The sequence below is a fragment of the Rana temporaria genome, chromosome 2 (assembly GCF_905171775.1).
Source record: "Rana temporaria chromosome 2, aRanTem1.1, whole genome shotgun sequence".
NCBI lineage: Eukaryota > Metazoa > Chordata > Amphibia > Anura > Ranidae > Rana > Rana temporaria.
This window is the reverse complement of record NC_053490.1, coordinates 303,946,757-303,971,988: the sequence shown is the minus strand read 5'-3', so window position 1 is coordinate 303,971,988 and position 25,232 is coordinate 303,946,757. Positions and strand designations below refer to the sequence as shown.

General features: G+C 42.1%; 1 protein-coding gene across 1 annotated transcript in view; it reads left to right on the top strand.

Moving 5' to 3' along the window:
- PSMB2 (proteasome 20S subunit beta 2) overlaps positions 1 to 24,242 on the top strand; it is a 31,445-nt gene extending 7,203 nt beyond the window's left edge. The window contains exons 3-6 of the mRNA XM_040337313.1: positions 4,203 to 4,273; positions 15,080 to 15,242; positions 22,309 to 22,358; positions 24,035 to 24,242. Of these exons, the coding sequence (XP_040193247.1) occupies positions 4,203 to 4,273; positions 15,080 to 15,242; positions 22,309 to 22,358; positions 24,035 to 24,136 (386 nt within the window). The 3' untranslated portion in view covers positions 24,137 to 24,242. The remainder of the gene's footprint in view (positions 1 to 4,202; positions 4,274 to 15,079; positions 15,243 to 22,308; positions 22,359 to 24,034) is intronic.
- Positions 24,243 to 25,232: the final 990 nt, after the last annotated feature.

The window sequence follows — 25,232 nt, the reverse complement described above, 5'->3', positions numbered from 1 at the left end:
TGCGGGGACTGGGCGTTCCTATTTGATTGACAGGCTTCCGACGGTCGCATACATCGCGTCACGATTTTCCGAAAGTAGCCGAACGTCGATGCGCAGGCGCCGTATAGAGCCGCACCGACTTTCGGCTACTCATGACGCGATGCATGCGACCGTCGGAAGCCTGTCGATCAAATAGGAACGCCCAGTCCCGAAGACCATACCCGGAAGTGGCGGAAAAGATCGCTCTCTAAAACGGTAAGTACTGCTTCGATTTAAAAAAAACACCCGATTCCCCTAGACAAAATGAGCATCCATCTAATGTTAAAAAAAAAATTTCGGGTGAACTCCCGCTTTAAAGCGTGTCTCTGGCTAAAACTTTTTTTTTTTTTTTTTTTAAATGTTGGATAGGGAAGGGTTAGTACCCCCGAATTTTTGTGCAATCCGTGTCACTGCTGGCAAGATTCACTCTTTTTGAGAATGAAGCAAGGAAATTAGGGGAGTTCTTCCCAGCAGAAGCAAAAACCCTGACGGGTTTAATCATTCCCTATTCTCTCTAATCCAGTGAGGGGAACATTGAAAACATGACCTGTTGAGGATACTTGAGGACTGCAAAAACACAGCACCAGTAGGTTTTTTTTCTTTTTTTTATTAATTTTTTTGCCTTCTTCCAGATAGTTAAGGTATGTTAATTTACACTGAAGCCCACTAATGGCTGATGTCACAGACCTGATTCAGGCTCTTAAAAGATCCTGACTGTATGATGAGGGTCCACCCAGAAGCCTGGACCGGCCGCTGTCTCAACCTGAGCCAGCTAACCCCGCCCCCTTCACAGCCCAGCAATCCAGTGAGCGGTGGAGGGGGAGAGCAGAGACATAGTGACTGACAATTGCCAGCTCACTGCAGGCTTAAAACAGAGAGCTGGGCAATTAGCTGTGTTTGATCACTCAGTTCTCGGTCTTAGAGGCGGCAAGGGACAACTGCAACTGAGATCAGTGCTGCAGCCATCTAGGTAAGTATGATTATTTTTTCCCAGTCCAATACTTCTCTTTTAAATGCACAGGCACATGCAACTCTGGTTAGTTTATGCAATTAAAAGGAAACCAAAACTGAAGCTACTAGAATCCTGGCTTTAATACCAGTGGCTTTGGATTTTTTTTTTCTATCACTGACTTGGTAGAAGTACATAAAGTACATATGCCCCTTTAGAAGGTCTGACTTTCTAATTTCACCTGCCTTATGCTTGTTTGGGGTAAGTGACACAAAGCATTGAAATCAGAGACCACCAAATAAGTAGAATTTTCTGCAGGAGGACAGTTTAGAGAGTCTACATGCTTCTCTTAGTGCAAGTGCTCATTGAAGTGCCTTTGGTGCAAACATGCCTTAGAACAGCAAGTTGCCCTTGCAGTGCCTTGAAAAAGTATTCATACCAAATAGAAATGTTCCCCATTTTCTCATGTTGCAACCAAAAATGTAAATGGAAGGAAAATGATAAATGGTTTTAAAAAATTTTTTAAACAACTATCTGAAAAGTGTGGTGTGCATTTGTACTCCGCCTCCTTTACTCTGATACCCCTAACTAAAATATAGTGAAACCAATTGCCTTCAGAAGTCACCTAATTAATAGTCCACCTGTGTGTAATTTAATTTCATTATAAATACAGCTTTTCTGTGAAACCCTCAGAGATTTGTTAGAGAACCTTGGTGAACAGACTAGACAGGCCAGGGATAAAGTTGTGGAGAATTTTAAAGCAGGGTTGGCTTAAAAAAAAATATCCTAAGCTTTGAGTATCTCGCAGAGCTCTGTTCAATCCATCATCTGAAGATGGAAAGAGTATGGCACTGTAAAACCACCAAGACATGGCGGTCCACCTAAATTGACAGGCCAGGCAAGGAGAGCATTAATCGGGGAACCAGACAAAAGGCCCATGGTAATTCTAGAGGAGCTGCAGAGATCCACAGCTCAGGTGGGAGAATCTGCACACAGGATAACTATTAGTTGTGCACTCCACAAATCTGGCCTTTATGGAAGAGGGACAAGAAGAAAGGTCCTGATTGCAGTTTTTGCAAGAAGCCATGTAGGGGACTCTGCAAACATGTGGAAGAAGGTGCTCTGGTCAGATGAGACCAATTTTTAACTTTCTGGCCTAAAAGCAAAATTATATGTGCGGTGGAAAACTAACACTGCACATCATCCTAAACACATCATCCCCACCGTAATACATGGTGGTGGCAGCATCATATTGTGGGGATGCTTTTCTTCAGCAAAGACAGGGAAGCTGGTCAGAGTTGATGGGAAGATGGATAGAGCCGATGGGAAGATGGATAGAGCCAAATACAGGGAAATCTTAGAAGAAAACCTGTTTGAGTCTGCAAAAGACTTGAGACTGGGGCAGAGGTTCACCTTCCAGACATACAGTCAGAGCTACAATGGAATGGATAAGATTAGGGTTGTCCAGATACCGATATCAGTATCGGGACCGATACCGAGTATTTGCGGGAGTACTCGTACTCGCGCAAATACCCCCGATACCTAAATAGAATACTTCCCCCCCCCCCCCCCCCGCCGCTGCCGCCGCATCGCGCCGCCCCATCGAGGGACATGGCTAGAGGGACATTGCTGCATATGTGAGGGACATGGCTAGAGGGACATTGCTGCATATGTGAGGGACATGGCTGCATATGTGAGGGACATGGCTAGAGGGACATGGCTGCATATGTGAGGGACATGGCTAGAGGGACATGGCTGCATATGTGAGGGACATGGCTGCATATGTGGGGGGACATGGCTGCATATGTGGGGGGACATGGCTGCATATGTGGGGGGACATGGCTGCATTTGGGGACACATTTAAAAAAAGTATCGGTATTCGGTATCGGCGACTACTTGAAAAAAAGTATCGGTACTTGTACTCGGTCCTAAAAAAGTGGTATCGGGACAACCCTAGATAAGATCAAAGCATATTCATGTGTTAGAGTCGCCCAGTCAAAGTCCAGACCTAAATCCAATTGAGAATCTGTGGCAAGTCTTGAAAATTGCTGTTCGCAAACGCTCTCCACCCAATCTGACAGAGCTTGAGCTATTGTGCAAAGATGAATGGGGAAAAATGTCCCTCTAGATGTGCAAAGCTGGTAGAGACATCCCCAAACAGACTTTCAGCTGTAATTGCAGCAAAAGGTGGTTCTACAAGATGAGGGGAACTGATTACAAACGTACGCCACACGTTTCACATATTTTACTTGTAAAAAAATTTTGAAAACCATTTATAATTTTCCACTTCACAATTATGTGCCACTTTGTGTTGGTCTATTACATAAAATCCCAATAAAATACATTTATGTTTTTGGTTGTAACATGACAAAATGTGGAAAATTACAGGCGGTATGAATACTTTTTCAAGGCACTGGGGCAGATCCACAAAGAAATTAAGTGATTTCAAAATTCCCTCGTCGTATCTTTGTTTTGAATCCTCAAAACAAGATATGACGGCATCTCGGCTAGATCCGACAGGCGTACGTCTTCGTACGCCGTCGGATCTTACATGCAATTTTTCGGCGGCCGCTAGGTGGCGTTTCCGTCGAAATCCGCATCGAGTATGCAAATTAGCTATTTACGGCGATCCACGAACGTACGTCCGGCCGGCGCATTTTTTTTTCATCGTTTCCGTTTGGCTTTTTCCGGCGTATAGTTAAAGCTGTTATTATGAGGCGTACTCAATGTTAAGTATGGCCGTCCTTCCCGCGTACAATTGATTTTTTTTACGTCGTTTGCGTAAGTCGTTCGCGAATAGGAATTTGCGTAGAATGACGTCAGCATTGGCTGGTTCCGGTTTAATACGAGCATGCACACTGGGATACCCCCAGGGACAGCGCATGCGCAGTTCCAAAAAAATGTTGTTTACGTCGGGTCACGACGTATTAACATAAAACATGCCCCCATTAGATCCATTTGAATTTCGCGCCCTTACACCGCAAGAGATACACTACGCCGCCGTAACTTAGGGCGCGGATTCTTTGTGGATTCAAATTAAAAAAGATAAGTTACGGCGGCGTAGCGTATGTGGATCTGCCCCACTGTGTGTAATGGATGGGTAGTGAATAACACGCTTATCTTTTAGAAGAAAATATACTCGAGCAGAGTGAATTGATTTTTTTTTTTTTTTTTTTTTAATAATGACATCCTCATTAAAACAACATATTTTTTGATCTTGTTTATTTATTTTTAGGGTATGAGCTGTCTCCCAGTGCAGCTGCAAACTTTACACGCAGAAACTTGGCTGACTATCTTAGAAGCAGGGTGAGTTTATTATGACATGTAACAATTTTAATGTTCCCTACAGACATCAATGATCCCACAGAGACAGCTGGCAAGCCCACTGTCTGCCAGGCAACTGGCATTTTCAGAAACGGTCCACAAGTTTCTGCCATTTTTTCTTTCATATCAGGTTTCATTAAATAAACATGGAAGGCACCCTACATGTTTTGTTCTCATGTATTGCCTTTCCTGGTGGGAACCATCAAATAAACATTTATCTTTATCATATGTTGTGTCCAATTTCATTTTAGGTTTTGTGATTGCATCCTAATAAATGTCATATTTTCTGGGCTTTTAATTGCATTGTTGGTAAATACAGCTGTTTGACGTTTTACCGTTTGATCGTTCTTCTTTCCAGTAAAGTATTGTTTATGGGAGAATGTTGACAGCAGCAAAAATCCTCTGTATATCAAGCTGCTGCTTAGGAAGGAAGCAGCAGGAACCTTGTGAGCTCCTCTCTCCTCATTTAACATCTAGCTACAGTTTAATATTCGGGTGCTCGCATAACCCTCTGAAACAGATGGTGCAGGTAAAGCTGTTATTTTTAAGTATCCTGTCTCCCAAGTGCTGAAATCCATTTGCTATACACACCGAAAGTTAATGCCGCTAACGAGGGTAATTGAACACGCTTTTTGGCAGACACATTTAGCAGGATGTGACATGGTGCCACACTTAGTCCTGACTCCTTTATTCCGTGAGTGCCAGCCCTTTTCCTCCCTCTGCTAGAGGTCCTGCATCGCCCCTTCCATTCTCCTGTGTGCCTGGGTTCTCTGCACCTGTTCCAGATGGGTAACTCAGTGGGGGGACACTGGCAGAGGCAGATGTGTTTTGCATGCCGGAGATGTAGCGCTGTGCTACAGATGGTGATTCTAAGAGGGAGTGGGGTGTGTAAAACTATTGTTAAAGATCACAGTGTTCAGAGCCCCTGCTGTTACCACTGTACAGCCTCTAAAATGTAGCAATTGGTACAGATTTGCCCCCTCTTTTTGGTGACCTATTGCTAACAGCTAGAATCCAAATAAGTTTTTGAAACGTGATAATATGAGTTTCAAATGTCTCTTTCGACATCACTTAATGTATAATTTTGAACTTAATTTTGATATTTAGAGGTAACAGTTTAAGTGATATAGAGTGTGTGTGTGTGTGTGTGTGTGTGTGTGTGTGTGTGTGTGTGTATATGTATATAGATAGAGATTATATTAAATTTATTGTGTGTGTGTGTGTGTGTATATGTAAAAAAATTTTTTTGCAGTCTCTAGTAATGTGGCAGTAGCCTCCTGACATGGCAGTCTTTTGTAACTTGTTTGCACTCTCTTGGCGTAGGTAAAATTGAGTTTTCAGGTATGGTTGCAGATGCAGGTTTTTGGAATGTACTGTACTTTAGTAGGTGTCAAAGGCAGGTAGCAGGACATCTGTTTGGTACAGCGGAATCTCAGACTTCTAAGGCTACATTAACACTGCTGGATGGCATCGGCCAGGGGTGGCAACTCTATGTGGCAGTTCTAAACGCTGCCTGCATATACCATGTGCGAACAGCTGCGGCTGTCCCATTGGTACTCTATATATCAGTGGCCGATGCCACCACTGTTCACATTTAACTAGTTGTAAGAGTGTTGCATGCAAATAGAGGCTTTTAATGACCATTATGCGTTTAATGTCAATGCTTCTGCAGAGTTTTGCCTACACACACACTGGCCGCGGCTAATTGGCCAGTCTGTAGGTGGCCATAGCACAGTGTTGCTTCGTCCAGAGGCAGTATGTTGCCACCTCCGAATGCAGCAAATTCTCCTCTCCCCATTGCCTATGTGAATGTAGCCTAGCCTGTCGGATAACAAGGCAATATGTATATAGCCATGAATATGGATTAAAGAGAAATTAACATCCCATTGAGAACGTCCGATTGATGACGAAACGCGCCTGGAAGGACAAGCAGGGACGTCACCACGCTTAGGAGGAAGGGCTCCAATAGTTGCCGGCCGGCACTTTCGGTTTACACGCTGTTTTTTTATCTATGTTTGTAAGTACTTTTACGTTTTTATTAAATGTAATTTTTTATACGGAATTACGCTATGGTGCATACTCTTTCCATCCTTGTATCCGGATGAGCCTGAGATCGTGCCTGGAGTTTTCCTCGGGAACCTGTCTCCCCCTGCATTTCTGTGAGTCCACAAAGGCTGCGGCTGGGTTATAACCGACTGCATATCAAGCTTGCCCTCTGGTAAGCGGCCTTACATCTTGGTGAAGGGTGTCACTCCAGTGTTGCAATACCTGTCACTTTGGGTGGTGTATGCTTCCAGGATTCTGCACCTGCATGAACTTTATTGCCATTTGGAGTTATATGCTGACATTTTGCACTCTCTGGACTTGGCTTTATATCAGATATCATATCTTGAATGTAATCTATCAGTTAAGAGTTTCTGGCGCGGCTTTGTATTTTATGAATATTGTGATATAAACTGAAGGCTGCGTTTCAGCTCTTGGAACTGGCTAAAAATTAAGGGGATTTGTAAGACTTCTTCCTTTAAAAGAGAAGTATGGGATTTTTTTTTTTTTTTAAATCCCATAATCGTACTTGCCTAGGTGGGATGCAGCATTGGTCGGTCCGATGCTGCATCTGTTCCCCTCCGCCTCTTCACGGAGAACCGAGCCAAGAACACCACCGATGGCTCAGTTCTCTCACCTCCCCGAGCGGAGAGCTGCTGCCTGTCAATCAGAAGCTCTCCTGCTCTGCTCCTCCATGCTCACTTGAGCTGTGGAGGCGCAGGGAGCGACTGTACCAGCAGCTCACTGAGAGGCTAAGACGCCCATCAGTCCAGGCACCTGGCAGATCCAGACTTCCAGAGTCGGGATGACGCGGTACCTGGCCTGATCTTGGTGACATCAGCGGAGGGTGGACTTCAGACCGCTCTCTGTTGAAAACGGGTCACAGGAGTGCAAAAGGAATTGTACTGCTGTGACCCTTAGGAGAAGCCCAGCCGCATGCGCTCAGGCTGGACTTCTCCTTGAAGGCCCCTCTCGGGCTTTCACACTGAAGACTGCAGGGCATGATTTTTTCAGGCGGTATAGCAGCGCTATTTTTAGCGCTAAACTGCCTGAAAAACGTGTCGGTGTGAAAAGGGGCCTTACTTGTCCTCCGTGGAATGAAGGTTGCACAAGACTAAAGAGACACTTTCTCCAACACCTGTCATTTGCAGGATAACCTGCCACCTCGAGGGACCACTGCCACCTCCAAAACAATATGGGTAGAGAGAAGGCACAGAGGAGGATTTTGCCACCAAATGAATGGTGGACAAGAAAAGGTCCAGCGTAAGCTGCAGATTGGAAACTTTAACTAAAACCACCCATAGCTTCTTGTACATTTTCCTGAAGGTTAGAGAGTTTGTCTAACTTTTTTACAGGTCACTTATTAAAGGGACAAAAAAAATCACAAATAGATTCATTTTGATAGATTTATTACGGTATATATCCAAGTATATTAGAAGTTACGTTTTGGGAGGAGTTAATTACCCTTACATAATTGATGTTTTGATCTGTAAGGTTCTAACCCTGTGATGAAGAAAACGTCTCTTTATGACAACTTTATTACTTTATAGGCAATACAAGTATGTTGGAAGTATGGAACTTAAAAACATTTGTTACTTTTTTTTTAAATAAAGAAGCATTATGATTTGGGACTGAGTACACAGGTTTATACTCTTGTTAAACAAGGAGCCTGTTGCCATGTCACACAGCCTGGTTCCTACCCTTTGTGTAATAAGGTAGGTGTTTGTCTTTACTCTGCTGATACAGATACAGCATCACAGGTGTAAATTCCCTAGCCCTTATGCAAGTCTCTCTGGGGGATCTGACACTGAGACAGCGTTGTTATCTCACTCCTGAAGAGAGAGCGTAGACGTGCTAAGCAGCAAATGCCTGCTGAGAGCTGGTAACTCGCCGGCTCAGCAAAAGAAGCTTTTCTTTGCTCTGAATTGTAAGAAAGGTGTTCAAGTCACTTTGGAAACATTTAAATAACTCGCCAATAACTCAGGAATCCTACGGAAATATTGCAGTGAATGCAAGGTTCAGAACGTATTTTGTTAAGTAAGCTTTAGGCACCCAAGTACTTAAGCTTCATTAAAGATAAACATCTATATACAGCGTTAAGTGTTTGTTTTCCTGTCAAAAGATTTGTAATTCTGTTCAGCCACTCATGCGAAGGCTGCAGTGATGGTTGACTTTCTACAACTTTCTCCCATCTCCCGATGCATCTCTGGAGCTCAGCCACAGTCATCTTTGGGTTCTTCTCTACCTCTCTCATCAAGGCTCTTCTCCCCCGATAGCTCAGTTTGGCTGGACGGCCAGCTCTAGGAAGGGTTCTGGTCGTCCCAAATGTCTTCCATTTAATATGGGGTGCTGTGTGTACATTAATGAGGGGAAAAAAATGAACTTAAATGATTTTAGCAAATGGCTGCAATATAACAAAGAGTGAAAAATTTAAGGGGGTCTGAATACTTTCCGTACCCACTGTGTGTGTGTGTGTGTGTGTGTGTGTGTATATATATATATATATATATATATATATATATATATATATATATATATTTGGTCTGTCGTGTACCATATGTGTGAGTAGGGGAAGTATTATAGCGAGCACAATACATTTTTTTTTTTTTTTTTTTTTTGTACATAGAGCATGAAATTCCAGCATTGGATCATACATAACAAAACATAGTATCTTCTCGCATTGCTGTGATACATGATTGAGGTGTCAGCTAGTGACCCAAGTTACTAATTGTGTTCTGACATTGCGCCCTGCATGTACATGTCACTTTCCGTGGGTGCAATTCATACTGTGCTGGATTTTTTCCTCTCTCCCCACCTCTGTTACTGTTACTTCACCTTCCGCCAGATGTCTCACCGCTGCCAGTAACCACCCGTGTGCAGTCTCACCGTTCGGTCGGTCTTGGTGTCTGTTGTCAACACAGCTCCCCTGGAGGTGAGAGCTCAGTGGAATTTCACATGCTGCTAAATCAGAAAAGTATTCAAACAATCCTAAGAAATTACATTGTAAAACATTGCCCATTGTTGGTGTATACATTAAAATGTCATACTACCTAAAGTAAAGAGAAATCCAAGCTGTGTATTTAGTTTATAAACCATATACAGTATGTCCCATATAACACATGAGACAAGTTGCTCATTGCAATCGTGACTGAGCTTGTTTAAAGGGCCTTAGTAGAAGCTCATCTGAGGAGATGAAAGTGCAACCTATTTCACTTGGAACTCCCTTTTGGGCAGCAGGAATGCAAAAAATGTAATCCAATGCTGATGCTTTAAAGGCCCCTTTCAGACGTGCGGACCGTATGTCCGCTTTTTCATCCATCCGTTTGTGGAAGAAAAAGGGACATACATTGGTCCCTATGTGATTGCGGGTGTCAGCGGATGAACATCTGCTGACACCCGTAATCGTCCGCCTCCGCAAACATCCGATTTTTGCAGACGGAAGAAAATCCTATTTTTTTTCTTCCATCTGCAGAGCGGATAGGATGAACACGGACATACGATCCGTGTTCATCCGCTCCCCCCATAGGGGAGAGCGGAGATCTGACAGGGTGGTCCCTGCGCAGTGTGCGGAGACCGCCCTGTCGTCCGCCGGCTCTGCGGGGATATACGGAGCGATCCCCGCTGAGCTTACGGACATACGGAGGCGGATCATTACTGATCCGCCCCGTGTGAAAGGGGCCAAAGTGATTGGAAAGGCTTGTTTATAAAAAAAAGAAAAACATGGTATACTCATCTCCTCTTGGTTCTTCACAGAGCAGCCTGTATCTGCCTCTTCTCGGATCCCTTTTTGCTGCTCCTGGCCCCTCCCTCCAATCGACTTCCCCCACAGTCAGCATCTTCCTATTGGGGCACTGGAGCTGAGTCACATCTCCATGTGTCCATTCAGACACGGAGCCCCAACCCGGCCCAGCCCCCTCTCTTCCATGATTGGCTGGCTGACTTTGACAACCATGGGAGCCAGTAGCGCCACTGCTGTCTTAACCAATCAGGAGTGTCCCGGACAGCTTAGACTTTAGTAGTAAAAAAAAAAAAAAATCATAAAAATGCAATAAAACTATCCCCTATTTTGTAAATGCTATACATTTTGCGCAAACCAACCGATAAACGCTTATTGCGATTTTTTTTTTTTTTTTTTTTTTTTTTATCAAAAATATGTAGAAGAATACGTATCGGCCTAAACTGAGGAGGAAAAATATGTTTTTAAATATTTTTGGGGGGATATTTATTATAGCAAAAAGTAAAAAATATTGAATTTTTTTTCAAAATTGTCGCTCTATTTCTGTTTATAGCACAAAAAATAAAAACCGCAGAGGTTATCAAATACCACCAAAAGAAACCTCTATTTGTGGGGAAAAAAGGGCGCCAATTTTATTTGGGAGCTACGTCGCACGACTGCGCAATTGTCAGTTAAAGCAGGGGTTGACAAATTTGCTTGGAATCTAGGAGCCAGCTTAAAAAGTTAGGAGCCAGAAAACGCACCCCGTCCAGACGAGCTTGCGCGCAGAAGTGAACACATACGTGATCAGCTCCCGCATATGTAAACGGTGTTCAAACGCAATTTTGAAGCGTGACATGTTGGGTATGAATTTACTCGGCGTAACATTATCTTTCATAATATAAAAAAAAAATGGGGATAACTTTACTGTTGTCTTATTTTTAATAAAAAAAAGTGTAATTTTTTTCCCCAAAAAGTGCGCTTGTAGGACCGCTGCGCAAATACGGCGTGACAGAAAGTATTGCAATGATCGCCATTTTATTCTCTAGGGTGTTAGGATAAAAAATATTTATAATGTTTGGGGGTTCTAATTAGAGGGAAGAAGATGGCAGTGAAAATAGTGAAAAATAACATTAGAATTGCTGTTTAACTTGTAATGCTTAACTTGTAATACCAACAGCCACCACCAGATGGAACCACCTTCCAAGCCAAGTCGCCAGGACCCTATTTCTAGTCGCCATGGCGACCTGGCGCCCGGGATTTGTCGATCCCTGAGTTAAAGCGACGCAGTCCCGAATCGCAAAAAGGGGCCTGGTCCTTTACCTGCATTTTGGTCCGGGGCTTAAGTGGTTAAAATGCAAACCAATTTATAATTTTTTTGGAATGTGTTTTTTCTGGATATTTCTGTTCTGTCTCTCACTTTTAAAATAAAGCTACCATTAAAATTATAGACTGATCATTTCTTTATCAGTGGGCAAAGGTACAAAATCAGCAGGGTATCAAATACTTTTTCCCCTCACTGTATATAAACAAACATTTTTTTATTTTTATGGAGGTGGAAGCAGAAGCAGCAAAACTACATCAACGCCCAGTCATTTTAAAGCATAGCTGTGCATAGGAAATGGATAGCACAACATGTATAGTCATTCTTAAGGAAGCTTAACTTTTGCCTCCAGAAATAGGATCATAATACAGCCTGATGAGTAGAATTTTCAGAATGTCTACAAGTGCAGCTATAAAATTTAGCTCAGCTTGGCTTTCCTTACAAAAAATCCTAGACTTAAGATATTCTTTCATGCTGCCTTCATTCCAGCAATATTCAGGTGTTCAGATACAATTCCCCTATATAATGATCTTTTGAGTAATACAAAGGGGTCAGTCTCAACTTGGATGTAAAATAAGGGGTCCGTAGGATTGCACTGCAGTTTGTGGCCTTGAATGGATGAAAATTAGACGGCTCATCCCTTGTGCCCAAGCCATGTCAAGAGGAAGTCTGACATGGTAACTGGCACAGATGTATTGGCTTAATTAAAACTCCCTCACACCCTTTTATTTATGCCTGAACATCTCACACATGCAGAAAGCTGGCATCTCGAGAGTCGCACAAACCTTTGGCGAGACATCTCCTGCACCGCTCTTTAAACACTGAGAGAACCCCCCCCAAATCCTCCTCTTGTTAATTGTGCCTGCGTCTCGGATGTGTAGGCATAAATAAATGTTAGAGCGGCTAATTAAATTAAAGTATCTAGGGAACGGTGGCTAAAACTGCAACATCTTTTCTGCCCATTGCACATGACCCTACGCTGCCATGTTCTTGTAAATGGGCTCATTATTTATGCTGTACGGTCATTCCAAGTATCAAGTGCACATGCCTAAACTGGTAGTAACATGTAAATATACAGTAAAATGGGCAGATTACACAGTGGTTTTCTAGAACAGTAATGTTTTTCAATCTAGCATTTGAGGAATTACTTTGTAGCCTTTTATGTAAGAGGACAATATCTGCAGATGAAATTTTAAATAAGGTGTCAGTGTAGGCAATTGGTAAAATACACAGTTGAAGTACATATGTACTGTAGTGCTACCCCCCTAGGAGCCGCATGGTAAATTTAGGCTCTGTAATCTGCGCCTTGCCTCCAAGAAAAACCTCAGTCCTGGCACACCTGGTTGAATGAAAGTCACTGCAAGCACATAGGACACGAGTATAGAGGCATTTTGACCTGGACGCAAGGGCGTTTAGTGGTAGATGAACCCCAAATATGTATACGGGTTAGAATAAATAGGTTGAAAATAAATGAACACACGGCAGGTAAATTCAGACAGTCTGCTAGACAGTGATAGCTATGCTGAATTAACTTTTTTTATTTTTTTTTAATTTAGACACTAAATTGACATAAAATCAGCAAATATAACTGTGCATAAAAAAAGCCACCATTTTTATATTCCTGATATGTACCTGCTGTACCGAGTTCTTGCATGAAAAAGTATCCTGTTCTTTTTATTGTTTCCTTTTGTGTGAAATCCATGGTGTTCCTGCCAGTCCCTCTGCTTTCCTAATAAAAACTGACCATCCTAAGCAGGAGAACACATCGTGGTCCGTTCTCTAGCTATGCTGGGAACTCGGTGTAATCTCCTTCAATGATCAGATTTATCTGGACAACCCCCCCCCGCACAGCCATTCACTGGGAAAGCTAAGTGTTGTGTGCTTTCCCCCCACCCTAGCTCTTCTTATGCAGCCGAGAACAGGGGGAACGTGATCACTTATAAAAAAAAAAGGAAAAGATTGTGTGTGTGTGTGTGTATATATTATGTTATATATTTTTTTTATATATATCCTATACACAAATGTTTTGCCTTTCGTTTATATTTTAAACTTTAATGAGTTGTTTTACAAGGTGATCGTTTACTATCACTTTAACTGCATGGTGAATGATATTACAACTAAGTTAGAGTGCATTCTATTGGAATGGCTAGGATATAGTGCAGCAACCCCTGAGAAGGTACCTCTTAAACTAGGTAAGGGGCAAGAGTCTCAGGGTAGCAACAGTGTAGGGAAATCCTTAGTCCTCACTCTTCAGCCAGCTAATGTTGGGGCCCAATTACACCGTTGGTGCGCACGAAGATAATCAAAGGCCTGCAGGCAGTAATAAAGTAGTTTTGTAGTTCATAATTAAGGGGTTCAGTCTCTAGCAACAAGTGATGGCCACAAGGCACTCTCACCAGACCCAGTGATCCCTCTGGTTCGGTTACCTGGAGCGAATCCGATCTGTAGCACAGCAAAGTCTGTTTCCTGTCAGTGGCTCCGTCCTTCTACACTCATAACAGCTCTGTACTCTTTGGTTCCCCACACAGAAATTTATTTTTTGTGGCTCAGTCTCTCCTCATTCCCTCTCCCTTTCTCTGGAAAGGTCCCCACAACACGGTCCTCTTACTTCCTTTTTCCACACTGCACTGACACCTCCGGTTAGATTTTGCTTGGGAAAATAGTTCTCCTCTTTTCCTCTGGGGTGCCCAGGAAACCTGGGTAATGAAGTTGAAGCCCCATTAATTTGTACTATGCAGCACCCCTTTTAAAATTACAAATCACAGGTTCCACTGCAGCTTCATCATCATCCCCAGAGCTTTCTCCCTGCAGCTGAATGGCTCAGGTAATTTCTGTCCACAGAGGGATGGTGGGAACAGGAGCAAGGGTGAGGGATCTTCACACAAAACTCACAGCCATGCCTCTCTGCTTGATTCTTTACAGCTAGCTTTCGAATCTGGGCACACAAATTCAATGCCCTCTTATATAGTGGGGTACAATGCACAAGTCTCTCTCGCAGAAAATGGACTTGTAGGCCAACCCAAACCTGGCTTTAGTCTGTTTTTTTTTTTTTTTTGTGTGCATTCAATGGGGTTTTAGATCAGAACATAGTACTCACTTGTTGGGTGTCTAAAACCATCCCCCGTTCGTTTTCGTTTAAAATATAAACTTTTAAAAACCGATGTAGGCATTTCCCATTTTGCTTGTGGGCATTGTGAAGCCCACAAGCACTTTACTTCCTGGAAGCGGTGAATTCATCGCTCTTTCCCGCGCATGTGCAGTGTTTACAGTGACCTGCGCCGCAAACATCCTGGTTGCCATCACAACGGGCGGCTCTTCTCCCAGGAGACATTGCGGAGAGCTCCCAGTGAACACTGCGGCGCCGGGGAAAAGAGTGGAGATGCCTACTCCCACGGGAGAAAAGACTGGAAGTCCAACTTTAAAAAGACTATTTCACGGTATTTAAATGAGCTTAAAAAATAAACTTTTGACATATGTATGTGGTGCGGTGCTCACGATAACATAGTGTTGTTATTTAGGGTGAACCTCCGCTTTAAGGATCTTATGCTTTTGTAGTTCGTTTATTTACACTATGAATATCATATTTAAATGTTTTGCCATTTTCAAGTATACGTATTTTGGGATTTTAATTTTCAGCATTCTTTTGTACAGGTAAGCTGATGGGTGTTGCATAGCTGTGGTTAAATATGGCTCTCTATGTTTACAGACTCCTTACCATGTTAACTTGCTGCTGGCCGGTTACGATGATAATGACGGTCCTTCCCTCTATTTCATGGATTACCTGGCAGCTCTGGCAAAAGCACCATTTGCAGCTCATGGCTATGGGGCCCTCCTCACTCTCAGCATCCTTGACCGTTACTACAAGCCAGGTATGACCTGCCGTATGTATGTCAGTTTATTGTGTCAATAAAACAAGAAGATATTTATTAAGATTGTTAACTTTTTCTTTTTTACAAATAAAATTAAAAAAAATTAATGTAGATTCTTATAGTGCCCCTATAAGATAATTTCTCCTCTGCTAGACACCTGAAGTAAGATTTATGTGAAGATGTAGTTAAATTACAGTTTGTCAACTCACGACTTGCCCTGTAACAAAGTATTAGTACTATCGTGAGTATATACAGTATCTAGCATGATGTGTCTTTCTCTGGGATTTTTAGACAGGTCAAGGTGTGTGTGTGTGTGTGTGTGGCAAAATATCACTACAATAACTTTTGGTTTAGGAGCCTTTTTCATTGTGGTGAAGGAGGACAAACTGCTTTAGCTATAAGGCCTAATGCACACTGGACGTTAAAATAACGTTCTAAAAACGCCAGTGGTTTTGCAGTGAGTTTTTCAATGTTTTTTTTATTTTTTTTGTAAAATAATTTTTATTGAATTTTCAAGACACATATACAATAACATTTTCAATGTTTTTTAACGTTTTTGCAATGGTGTTTTTCTACGCTAGCATTTTAGCGTTGTTTTTTTAATGGATCAAAAACATTAAAGGGGTTGTAAAGTTAAAAATGTTTTCCCCTATAATGAATCTGTCAGGTGCTTATATAGGAAAAAGCAATCATTCTCATTATAAAAAATGTAGATACCTGTTTAAATCGCGCTTTTATTTCATCCTCTGGCTTTCCTGTGTCTAAAGTATGCTGTATTTCCGGCTTTGCGGTGCACGTCCACTACAGCGACGTGACGGCGATAACGGAACTACAGTTCCCATTAGGCTTATCGGCATGTGCAGAGCCTTTTTTTTGTGAATTAGCTTAGTGAATGAAACGAAGCCAAGTGAGGGGGCTGTAGACATGCCCACTAACCCACAGCCCCCGTCTCTCAGTGTAACGTAGAGAGCGTCCTGACGCTCTCCTGTAGTTTTAGGGAAGATGCGAGCACTACACGCCAGGCGGAACGGCTCGCATAGCAGTGTGTAGTTGCACACTGAAAACCAGGAAGTGAGGATTTCTATGAAGAATTTGACATTTACAAGCGGAATCAAAGTATGAGGTTAGTGAACGTGCACTGCATTAGGGTAAAGGAAGCTGTTTAGGGGAAAAAAATGTTCCTTTACAACCCCTTTTAAGCGCTGATGATCTGCGTTTTTTTAGCCTTTATCAGCGTTTTTTGATGTTGGAGCGTTTTTAAAGCTGGAAACAGCTGTAAAAACTCCTCTCAGAACCCACTAGTTTTATTTATTTTTTAAAACCAAAAACTGATAACAGCCTATGTGTGCATGGACACATAGGATAACCTGATGGGGACTTTAATGACTGTAGAAAAAAACCTCTGAAGCCAAATACAGCTGCCTACCAGCAACAGCCTCTTAAACATTCTTGCTGTAGCCCAGTACCAGGCCACTTTGGTAGACAAGGCTCCACACTTTTGGGAGTATCGTGGCATGCCCCTAAGCTACTATTCTTTTTGTCCCATCTCAATGATGAACAGCTTTACTGGCTATCATTAGAAAAACAGGAACACTTTTCATTCTAAAAAAGCTCATTGCACGGCTGTCATGCTGATCCTTTGCTTTTGTTACTGTAGGCCTGGAACAAATTAATTTAGATGTTTGGGATCATTGGCTAGAAAGTGTTTAAACCAGTGGGTCAGCACAACAGAGATCATCAATGACTTTAAAAGCAGCCTTCACCCAAAACTGCTATATGGTTTTGGGAATCTAGTTCTGCTTGTAGCATTATTTTTACCGTGTATACTCGAGTATAAGCCAAGTTTTTCAGCACATTTTTTTTGTGCTGAAAATGCCCCCCTCGGCTTATACTTGAGTCACCTTTTTTCACCTGATCTCCTGGACTTTGGGGACCTGGTACTGGCCGGCCGTAGGTCTCCTGGACCCCAAACTTGGCACACATGTAGTTTGTTGTCCGGGGGACCTTCGGCCGGGGAGCACTGATTTTTCAAAGCCGGGCACCTCTTCCATATACTCCTATGTTAAACGGTAATTTCTCCAGTGAATTTGGGGACCCGGTACCGGCCGGTCATAGGTGCCCTGGACCCGGAACTTGGCACACATGTAGCCCCATTTCTCCTCTACAAGTGTGCAAAGTTTGTTGTCTGGGCGACCAACAACTGGGAAACACCTATTTATTTATTTTTTATTTATTTTTTTCAAAGCCGGGCACCCCTTCCATAGACTCCCATGTTAAATGTCAGTCTAGGCATGGACACAGTGAGGCAAAGAGAGGCACAGTGAGGCATGCAGATGGACACCCTAGGCTTATACTCGAGTCAATAAGTTTTCCCATTTTTTTGTGCTAAAATTAGGTGCCTCGGCTTATATTCGGGTCGGCTTATACTCGGGTATATACGGTATATTATTCCAGCGTCTCTTCCCACCACCTTAATGATGCTGAATAAATGTAATATAGAGTAAGACTGTGACACAAGTGGCATTTGGAGGCTTATATCTAGCTGTGTGTAGCCTGAAACCCAATAGCTTTGTTATTAGGTTGCAGAAATTGTAGCCACTTTCATTTTATATAGAAGACCAATAATCTACAGCAAATACGTTTTTGATCAGATTAAATTTATCTGTTAAAACATTCTTCTGTACTTAAAACGGAGTTCCACACAATTTTCTAACTTGGCATTATAAGCATTCTTGCAGCATAATCTTTTTGCAATGGAAATTTATAATTTTTTTTTTTCCCAAAGGCTACTTGGATATTCCAGTTTCTAATGGAGTTTCCAGTCTCTGCCACCCACGGATATGCCCGTCATATCCGGCGGCGCACTGTCTCCTGGGAGCTATGTGTCATAATTCCCAGGAGTCGGTGTGAATGGCTGCCACTCGTTATCACGATATTCCAAAATTGCAATTGACGCAATGACGCTAGTGATTATCTTGGTTGCCATCACAAAGGAGCGGGCACTTCCGACGCCCGTTGTGATGCCAAGGTCGGAAGTGTGCGGCACTGCAAACTGTACATACTGCGCATGCGCGAGAACGGGCGGTGCATGCTGGTTCGCTCAGCTGCACCGAAACCTGGAAGATGGTGCTTGTGGGCTTCACATGCCCACAAGCAATATGGAACATGCCAGGGAGAGAATAATCTAATATATTCTATGATCGGCAATCGAGCGTCCGTCCGATCTGTAATACGCGAGTCATCTAATAGTACTTTAACTATTTAGCAAAAAAAAAAAAAAATTTTTTATATAGTAGGAACTCTGCTTTTAAATTCTAAACAATTTTCTTATGTATCTCAAATATAAGTGCAAATGCCATATCTGCTTTCCTCCAACATTCCAATGTGCAAAGTTCATTGCTCCTGCCTGGAGCACTTTGGCAGTTTTCAGACTCTTCCTGTGCTCTTGTGACATGCAAGCAGCCACAGAACTACATGTCACATGACCACTGGCATTGAGGGATGAGCAGTAGGCACGTTGTGTAGTCCAGCCATGGATATCACACTGGGTTTACAATGCTGCACACTATTTTAGTGCAGCCATGTCGGCGTTGTCAGTCCATAAAATGAAGTTGGGTATGGCCTGTATTTCTAGCAGGATCACAAAGTATCCTTTCCTGCGAATAGCAGTCTGGCAATTACCAGCTGATGTACATACTTGGTCAGGCTCTGCTATTAGAGTTTTGGTTTTGTGACCATACATACACAACACTGTTTGATCATGTTTTGAGGGATCGAAATAGCAAAACGTCCCCTTTCTGTAGTGTAGTTAGTATTACCGCGTTTCAGTGGCCTGGAGGCTGGAAAAGCACAATGCATTAAACAAGTGTTTGTGGTTTAATTCAACATGTTTATGTGATTTTTATTTTGTTTAGTTTTTTTCAATTGGGGTGAGATATTTCCCCATAAGCAAGTTTTTATTATGGGGTCTATTTTTGACATGGGGGGGGGGGGGAATAATCTGCAAACACTGCACAATATTGTTTCCATCATTTTATTTTAGAGCAGAGAATGAAGTCCTAAAAGCAGCAGCAATAATTAGTAGCCTAGAAATGGTTATAGTTATTTAATGGTTCATCACTCGGGGCAGAGAGGCTGTGGCATAGTGTCAGTTCAGAGAGCCTGCTTTCAGATGCAGCCCTGCAAACATGTTATACCAGTGCTGATAAGTTAGTGTGATAACACCCTCACCTTGCTGGGGCGCAGATCACAGAATACCCCCTGGTGGGTCTTCGATATCACCAACACCTTCCTTTCTATAGTCCCTCAGGTCCCTTTCTAAGCAGTACTGTCAATCAATCATTGCTTGTCTTCTGCACCCTTTCATTGCTGAAATTGACTGCAAGTCATTTGTAAATCAGTACTGGTTCAGTATCACCAGAGCATCTAAATCCAGGCTTCCACACTAACATTAAGGATGGCAGTATACAGGCAGATTTCTTACAGAGGTTGGAGGAAGCGGTAAAACTGCGGCTCAGCTGCCTGTTTTTTTTTTCTACCATCCCCAGTCCGCCTGACTAAAAGACGTATTTCAGGAGCAGTTATACCTATTTTTCGACATGACCTTCCCAGATCCAAAATTATTGAGTAGAATTAAGTTTGGCCTTGCACATCGGTCCCAGTTTCTCATGTGGTCCTTTGGGAAAATCATTTGCTAACCTCTGCTATAAATATGACGCCTACAAACCTAGCTTATCCTTTGACCGAATAAATGGATATATTTCACGTTCTGTATTTGGGGAAAGGACAAAAAATACTTAATGCTGGCTAGCCTTGATATTTAGATTTTCTAATGATAACGGTCTACTTAACCCCTTTGGTTAGATTTAGACATGCGTCTAAATACCCTTTACTCTGAAGCCTGATCTGTTTGGAACACGCTTCAGAGGCTACTGACAAGGTGAGGAACCATTTTTTATGACAAATGCACTGCAACCATGTGTATTGCATGGCATTTGCGCCGCTTTCGCGTTTGCTAGAGTATTTAGCTTAAGGCTGGGTTTACACTATTGTGAATTGGATGTGATTTCCCCCATCCAATTCGCACAGCAGGAGATCGTGACCGACTCTCCACAGCGGCTCCAGTACAAATTGCACAGCAGTCCTGTGCATCTTTGGATCCGTTTCAGGTCAGAATTCAGCCCAAAATTTTGGCTGAAATCGGACCTGAAACGGTGATTGGAGATGCACCAGACTGCTGCTGTGAGCTGCTGCGTGTTCTAGTGTGAACCCAGCCTAAAAGGGGGGAGGGGGCAGTTGGTGGGTGGCAAAAACCTGTCTCAACCACGCATTTTTGCTGATCCAACTGCACATCTAAATAAAGCCCTTTTCCTGGCAGGAGGAAAGCAACATCAAACTACACCTAAAGACACATTTTTTGCAAACGCATTTAGGCATGTCAAGCACTTGGGGTTCAAGCATTTAAAACGGAGGTCCACCCCAAAACAAACGCCTGTTGCTAGGCAGTCGTCCTTATCTGCCACTTCCTTCTCTGCGGAGCTCCTCAGTCACTTCCTCCCTCGCCTGTGTCTGTCCCAGAAGACAAGCTGGTTATTCATGAAGTGCCGTGCGACATGCGCAGTAGAAAACGGACAGTGAAGCCGAAAGGCTCCACTGCCGGTTTCCCTTAGTTGGAATGGCAGCGCCACCACCTGATCCAATGGACGGATCGGCCTTGGGGGGCTGACATTGCGTGTTCCCTGCACAGGTAAGTGTCCTTATTAAAAGTCAGTAGCTACAGTGTTTGTAGCTGCTGACTTTTAAAGAAAAAAATTTGCGGGTGGAACACCGCTTTAATTGACTAGAGTAATAACTTTCCTCATACTCATTCACATGGGGAGCGGCCGAGATTCTGATTTCGCACCCTCACAACCACCAGGAAATAGTTGTGTGGAAGAGGCCCTTGTCCTCCTCAACATGGAGGATAAGATGCTTTGCCAGGGCACACTTTAAATCCCCCCAATCTCGTCCTGGCCTGCTGTATTGCACGTTCCAGTCCGGTATGGATTTTAGGGGGAATTTCAAGCTGTAAGGCCCCCCCCCAAAGAAAAATGGATAAAGTGGGGAAACTGCACACTGTTTTATTTTTTTTACTGTTGGCTCTTTTGTTTACATTCTGCTGTCATTATGGTATCCCTGCTAACGGGGATGAGTCATGGTTGTTTGGACGCCGGCAGGTGCTCAGGAGCAATGAGCTAAACTGTCACATTTAGCAGGGGTAGGCATACCCCTGCTAAATGTTTCACTTCACGCTACAGCAAAATATTTTTTTTTAACCTGTGCGGTATTTAACGCGCACATGAATTGTGAACACGTTCATGAGTTAAGCACTGCATGAATTATTTTAACTTTAAAGTTCATGCAGTATATAATTCGAAGGCAGTCCATAGATGGTGCAAATTGCTTTCATGCAACCACGGGTTGCAGGAAGAAATTTGCATGGTTTTCCCCATCAATACAGACAGAGCTGACAGAGGAATCTCTTCTGCCGAGCAATTGTCTTCTCTCGGCGGGGGAAGCTATCCCCGTAGGAGAAGACAGTGATTGTTAGGGGTTATAGCAGGCACTAGCAAGAATTGCAAGTGAATCTGGCAGGCTGGTTGTACCCAAGTTGATTGATCGATTTAACTTGGTACATTCAGCCTGACCACATACGTTTCAAATTTTATTCGAACTGTCTATTAGGGAATTGACCTCAGTCTACTGTGTTGGGAGCAACTGCTTTTGGAATCTTAAAACCTTGTTCTCTTCTCTAAGCCCACTGTTAGTCCAAAACAATGTGGTAATTGTGCATCTCCCAGAAGACCAGACTCTTTGAATCAGGTGCCTCTTGCCAGTTCTTAATAGACTGGCAGTGCCAACAAGAAAATGTAAGGCTTAAATGGTGTATATGGTAGCCTAAAATGTGGCTAGCAGCTCTAAGTGAAACAGGAGAGACATTGAGTTTCTTACATTACCAGGCCTATATGTTTTATTTTTTTAATATCCTCTGCATTTTTTTTATGATGAATTTAATTTTGTGTTCCAGATCTCACACGAGAAGAGGCAGTAGAACTTCTTAAGAGATGTGTAACAGAGGTAAGAGCATGAAAATCTATTGACATATGATAGCCATCCATGTACTGGCCTTACATTTCTCTAATTTCATTAGCATTCTTACCACTTTTAAAGTGGTTGTAAACCCTCGTTTACAACTTAATGTTGCAGGTAAGCCTATATTAAGACTTACCTGTAGCTAAAAATTATATCTCCTAAACCTGCATGGTTTAGGAGATATCCCTGTATTTGCATGTGCCGACGTCATGCGGCACATGCACACTTAAGCCAACTGAAACAATGGCACTATGTGCTGTTGCTTCAGTTGTACTGTGCCGTTATCGCACACATGCGCGGGAGCAACTTCATCACGGCTCCGGCCAATCACAGTGCTCCGAGACCCGGAAGTCACTCCGGGTCATGTCGGCAGCCAGAGGGGGAGACGTGGATGGCTGCGGGGGCTTTGATCGGAGGTAAGTAATACATAATCAGCTAGTATGCTATGCATACTAGCTGATGATGCCTTTGTCTTGCAGGATGTGTTTTTTTTTTTTTTTTTCTTCAAGGGTTTACTTCCTCTTTAAGCATTTCTGTCTAATTATCAGATATTTTAGGGACCAGTATGTCAGGAAACTGTTCTTTCATGCTTATTGGTTCCTGAAAAGCAGCTCACATGCACGCAGTGGAATGATTTGTGTTAAAGGATAGGTTCACCTTTGGAACATGTTACATATTCAACACAATTTAAGTAGGAACATGTACAATGTCCCAGCTTATGCACCTTTTCCCTCAATCTCCCCTCCCTGTGACAGAAGGTGGGGGTTCCTTTCCATGCACCTGCTGTCACTTTTTAAAAGTAGCGCAGCTGTGCAGGGCTTTACCGACACAGCTGCATCATTCATTCAGTTTCCTGTGAATGAATAAACTACAAGTACCGTCCTCCACCACGGAAGAAGTACTTGTAGTTTGAATGTGGGTGCGCTGATCAGCACACATGTAATTCATTTACACTGCCTAGAACTCTTCAATGACCATGCGTACAGAGGTACAGGCAACTGAGCTTTAGGCCATTTGTACAGGAGCCTGGCATGCCACTCGCAATCTGCTGATCATGGATGCAATTATTTCCAGGCTCCTATTTTAAAAAGTAATAAATGCAAATTTCTTTACCTGCAAAAAGATGTGCATTATTTTTGATGTAAAGATGAACTTGGCCTTCGATTTGACTGCGTACAGACTTTAGAGTAGGGGTTAGAAGACCTGTGGCCAGATTTTTTTTTTTTTTTGCAGCATCTGTCAAGATTTTATTCCTTGCTATCTAAAAAATGAAGGGTGCATTAATTTGATTGCACATTACTTGGTCTTCATGATCTGTTTCCAAAATAGAACATAAAATTGTATTTCTCTACCAGTTAATTGCTGTGGTTTTAAATGCCTGTTAAAGTTTGCAGTGTGAAGTTTAAAGATTTTATTTTTGGACTTTCAGTTGCTGTTTTTTTTTTTTACTTTGTTTTCAGTATCATCATTACACCTTAAGAATTCAACTTTGTAATCTAGTCTAAATATTTGCATGTTTACCTGCATAATTGAACACCAACAGGCAGCTAGCTTTTTAGCCTCCTAAGCTTTATTCCCTACCTTGCATTAATTTATGCTGACACCTTTTACAAGGAGAAAATTGTTCACACACCTCTGTCTCTGTCTCTGTTTCATTTCAGCTTCAGAAGAGGTTTATCTTGAGCCTTCCCTCATTCACTGTGCGGGTCATCGATAAGGATGGAATCCACGATCTGGAAAACATTCCGGCATCAAGTGTATAATCTTCCCCCTACCTGACAGTCTTTATTTTTTACATTGATTTCTACTGCTTTTGGAAATTAGGCTCAATAAATTCTCCCAGAATGGTGGAGCTTGAAATATGTGAAATATATGCCTGACTTCTGTGCTTTCTAAAGACCCATTTATTCTATTTTGTGTCCAGTCCAATTTAACATTCTATATCAAAAAGATTTTCTGTGTGTGTTGGGTGTATATATAGGAGGAGATCGACTAGAAAAAATGTGCCAGTGGAGGGTGTCTTTCTATAGTAAATATGTATGGATGAATTGAAAAATACTCTTACAAGCACTCTAGGTGCAATCAACACAGATCTTGTTCTATACACCAAATTAAATGGCCACAGCTACTGCCTACATAAGATCTACAAGAGAACTTATAAAAAACTGCATACAAAGGGAAAATCGTAATAAACCCAGGCAGCGCTTAAATGGTTCTATAGAGAAAATATAACACCTAGACTTGAATTATATACATATATAATTATTTTATATATATATATATATATATATATATATATATATATATATATATATATATATATATATATATATATATATATATATATATATATATATATATATATATATTTATTATGATACTGTCCTTAACAACACATATAATTATTCTATTCAGTGAAAGTCCATCATAAGGAGTCCATGCATAACCATATAGTATTATATGTGAGGATCTTCTGCGCTAGCCAAAGTGAAAATAGATGAAACAATGACGAGATAAAAATGATGTGGGAGTGTAAATAAATGAAAATACCGCTCAAATCTAAGTGAGTAAAAATCACTGTGCATTGGTGAAGAAAGAGGTAGATGAGCGCAAAAACAATTGCACTATAAAATCTATAGGATAATATAAAGCGAATGTGCCTTGAAATGTGGTCCAAGATAATAGTGTGAGTGATCTGTGACAAAAAAGCTTAAAATTATATCTAATAATGCCTAAAAATAATAATAAACGATGATGCCTGAGAATAATAAACAATAGTGAACAATAATGAACAATGGACTGCAGTGAATCCTGGTGACTAATTGCTGGTATATTCAATTGGATGCATCATATACAGTC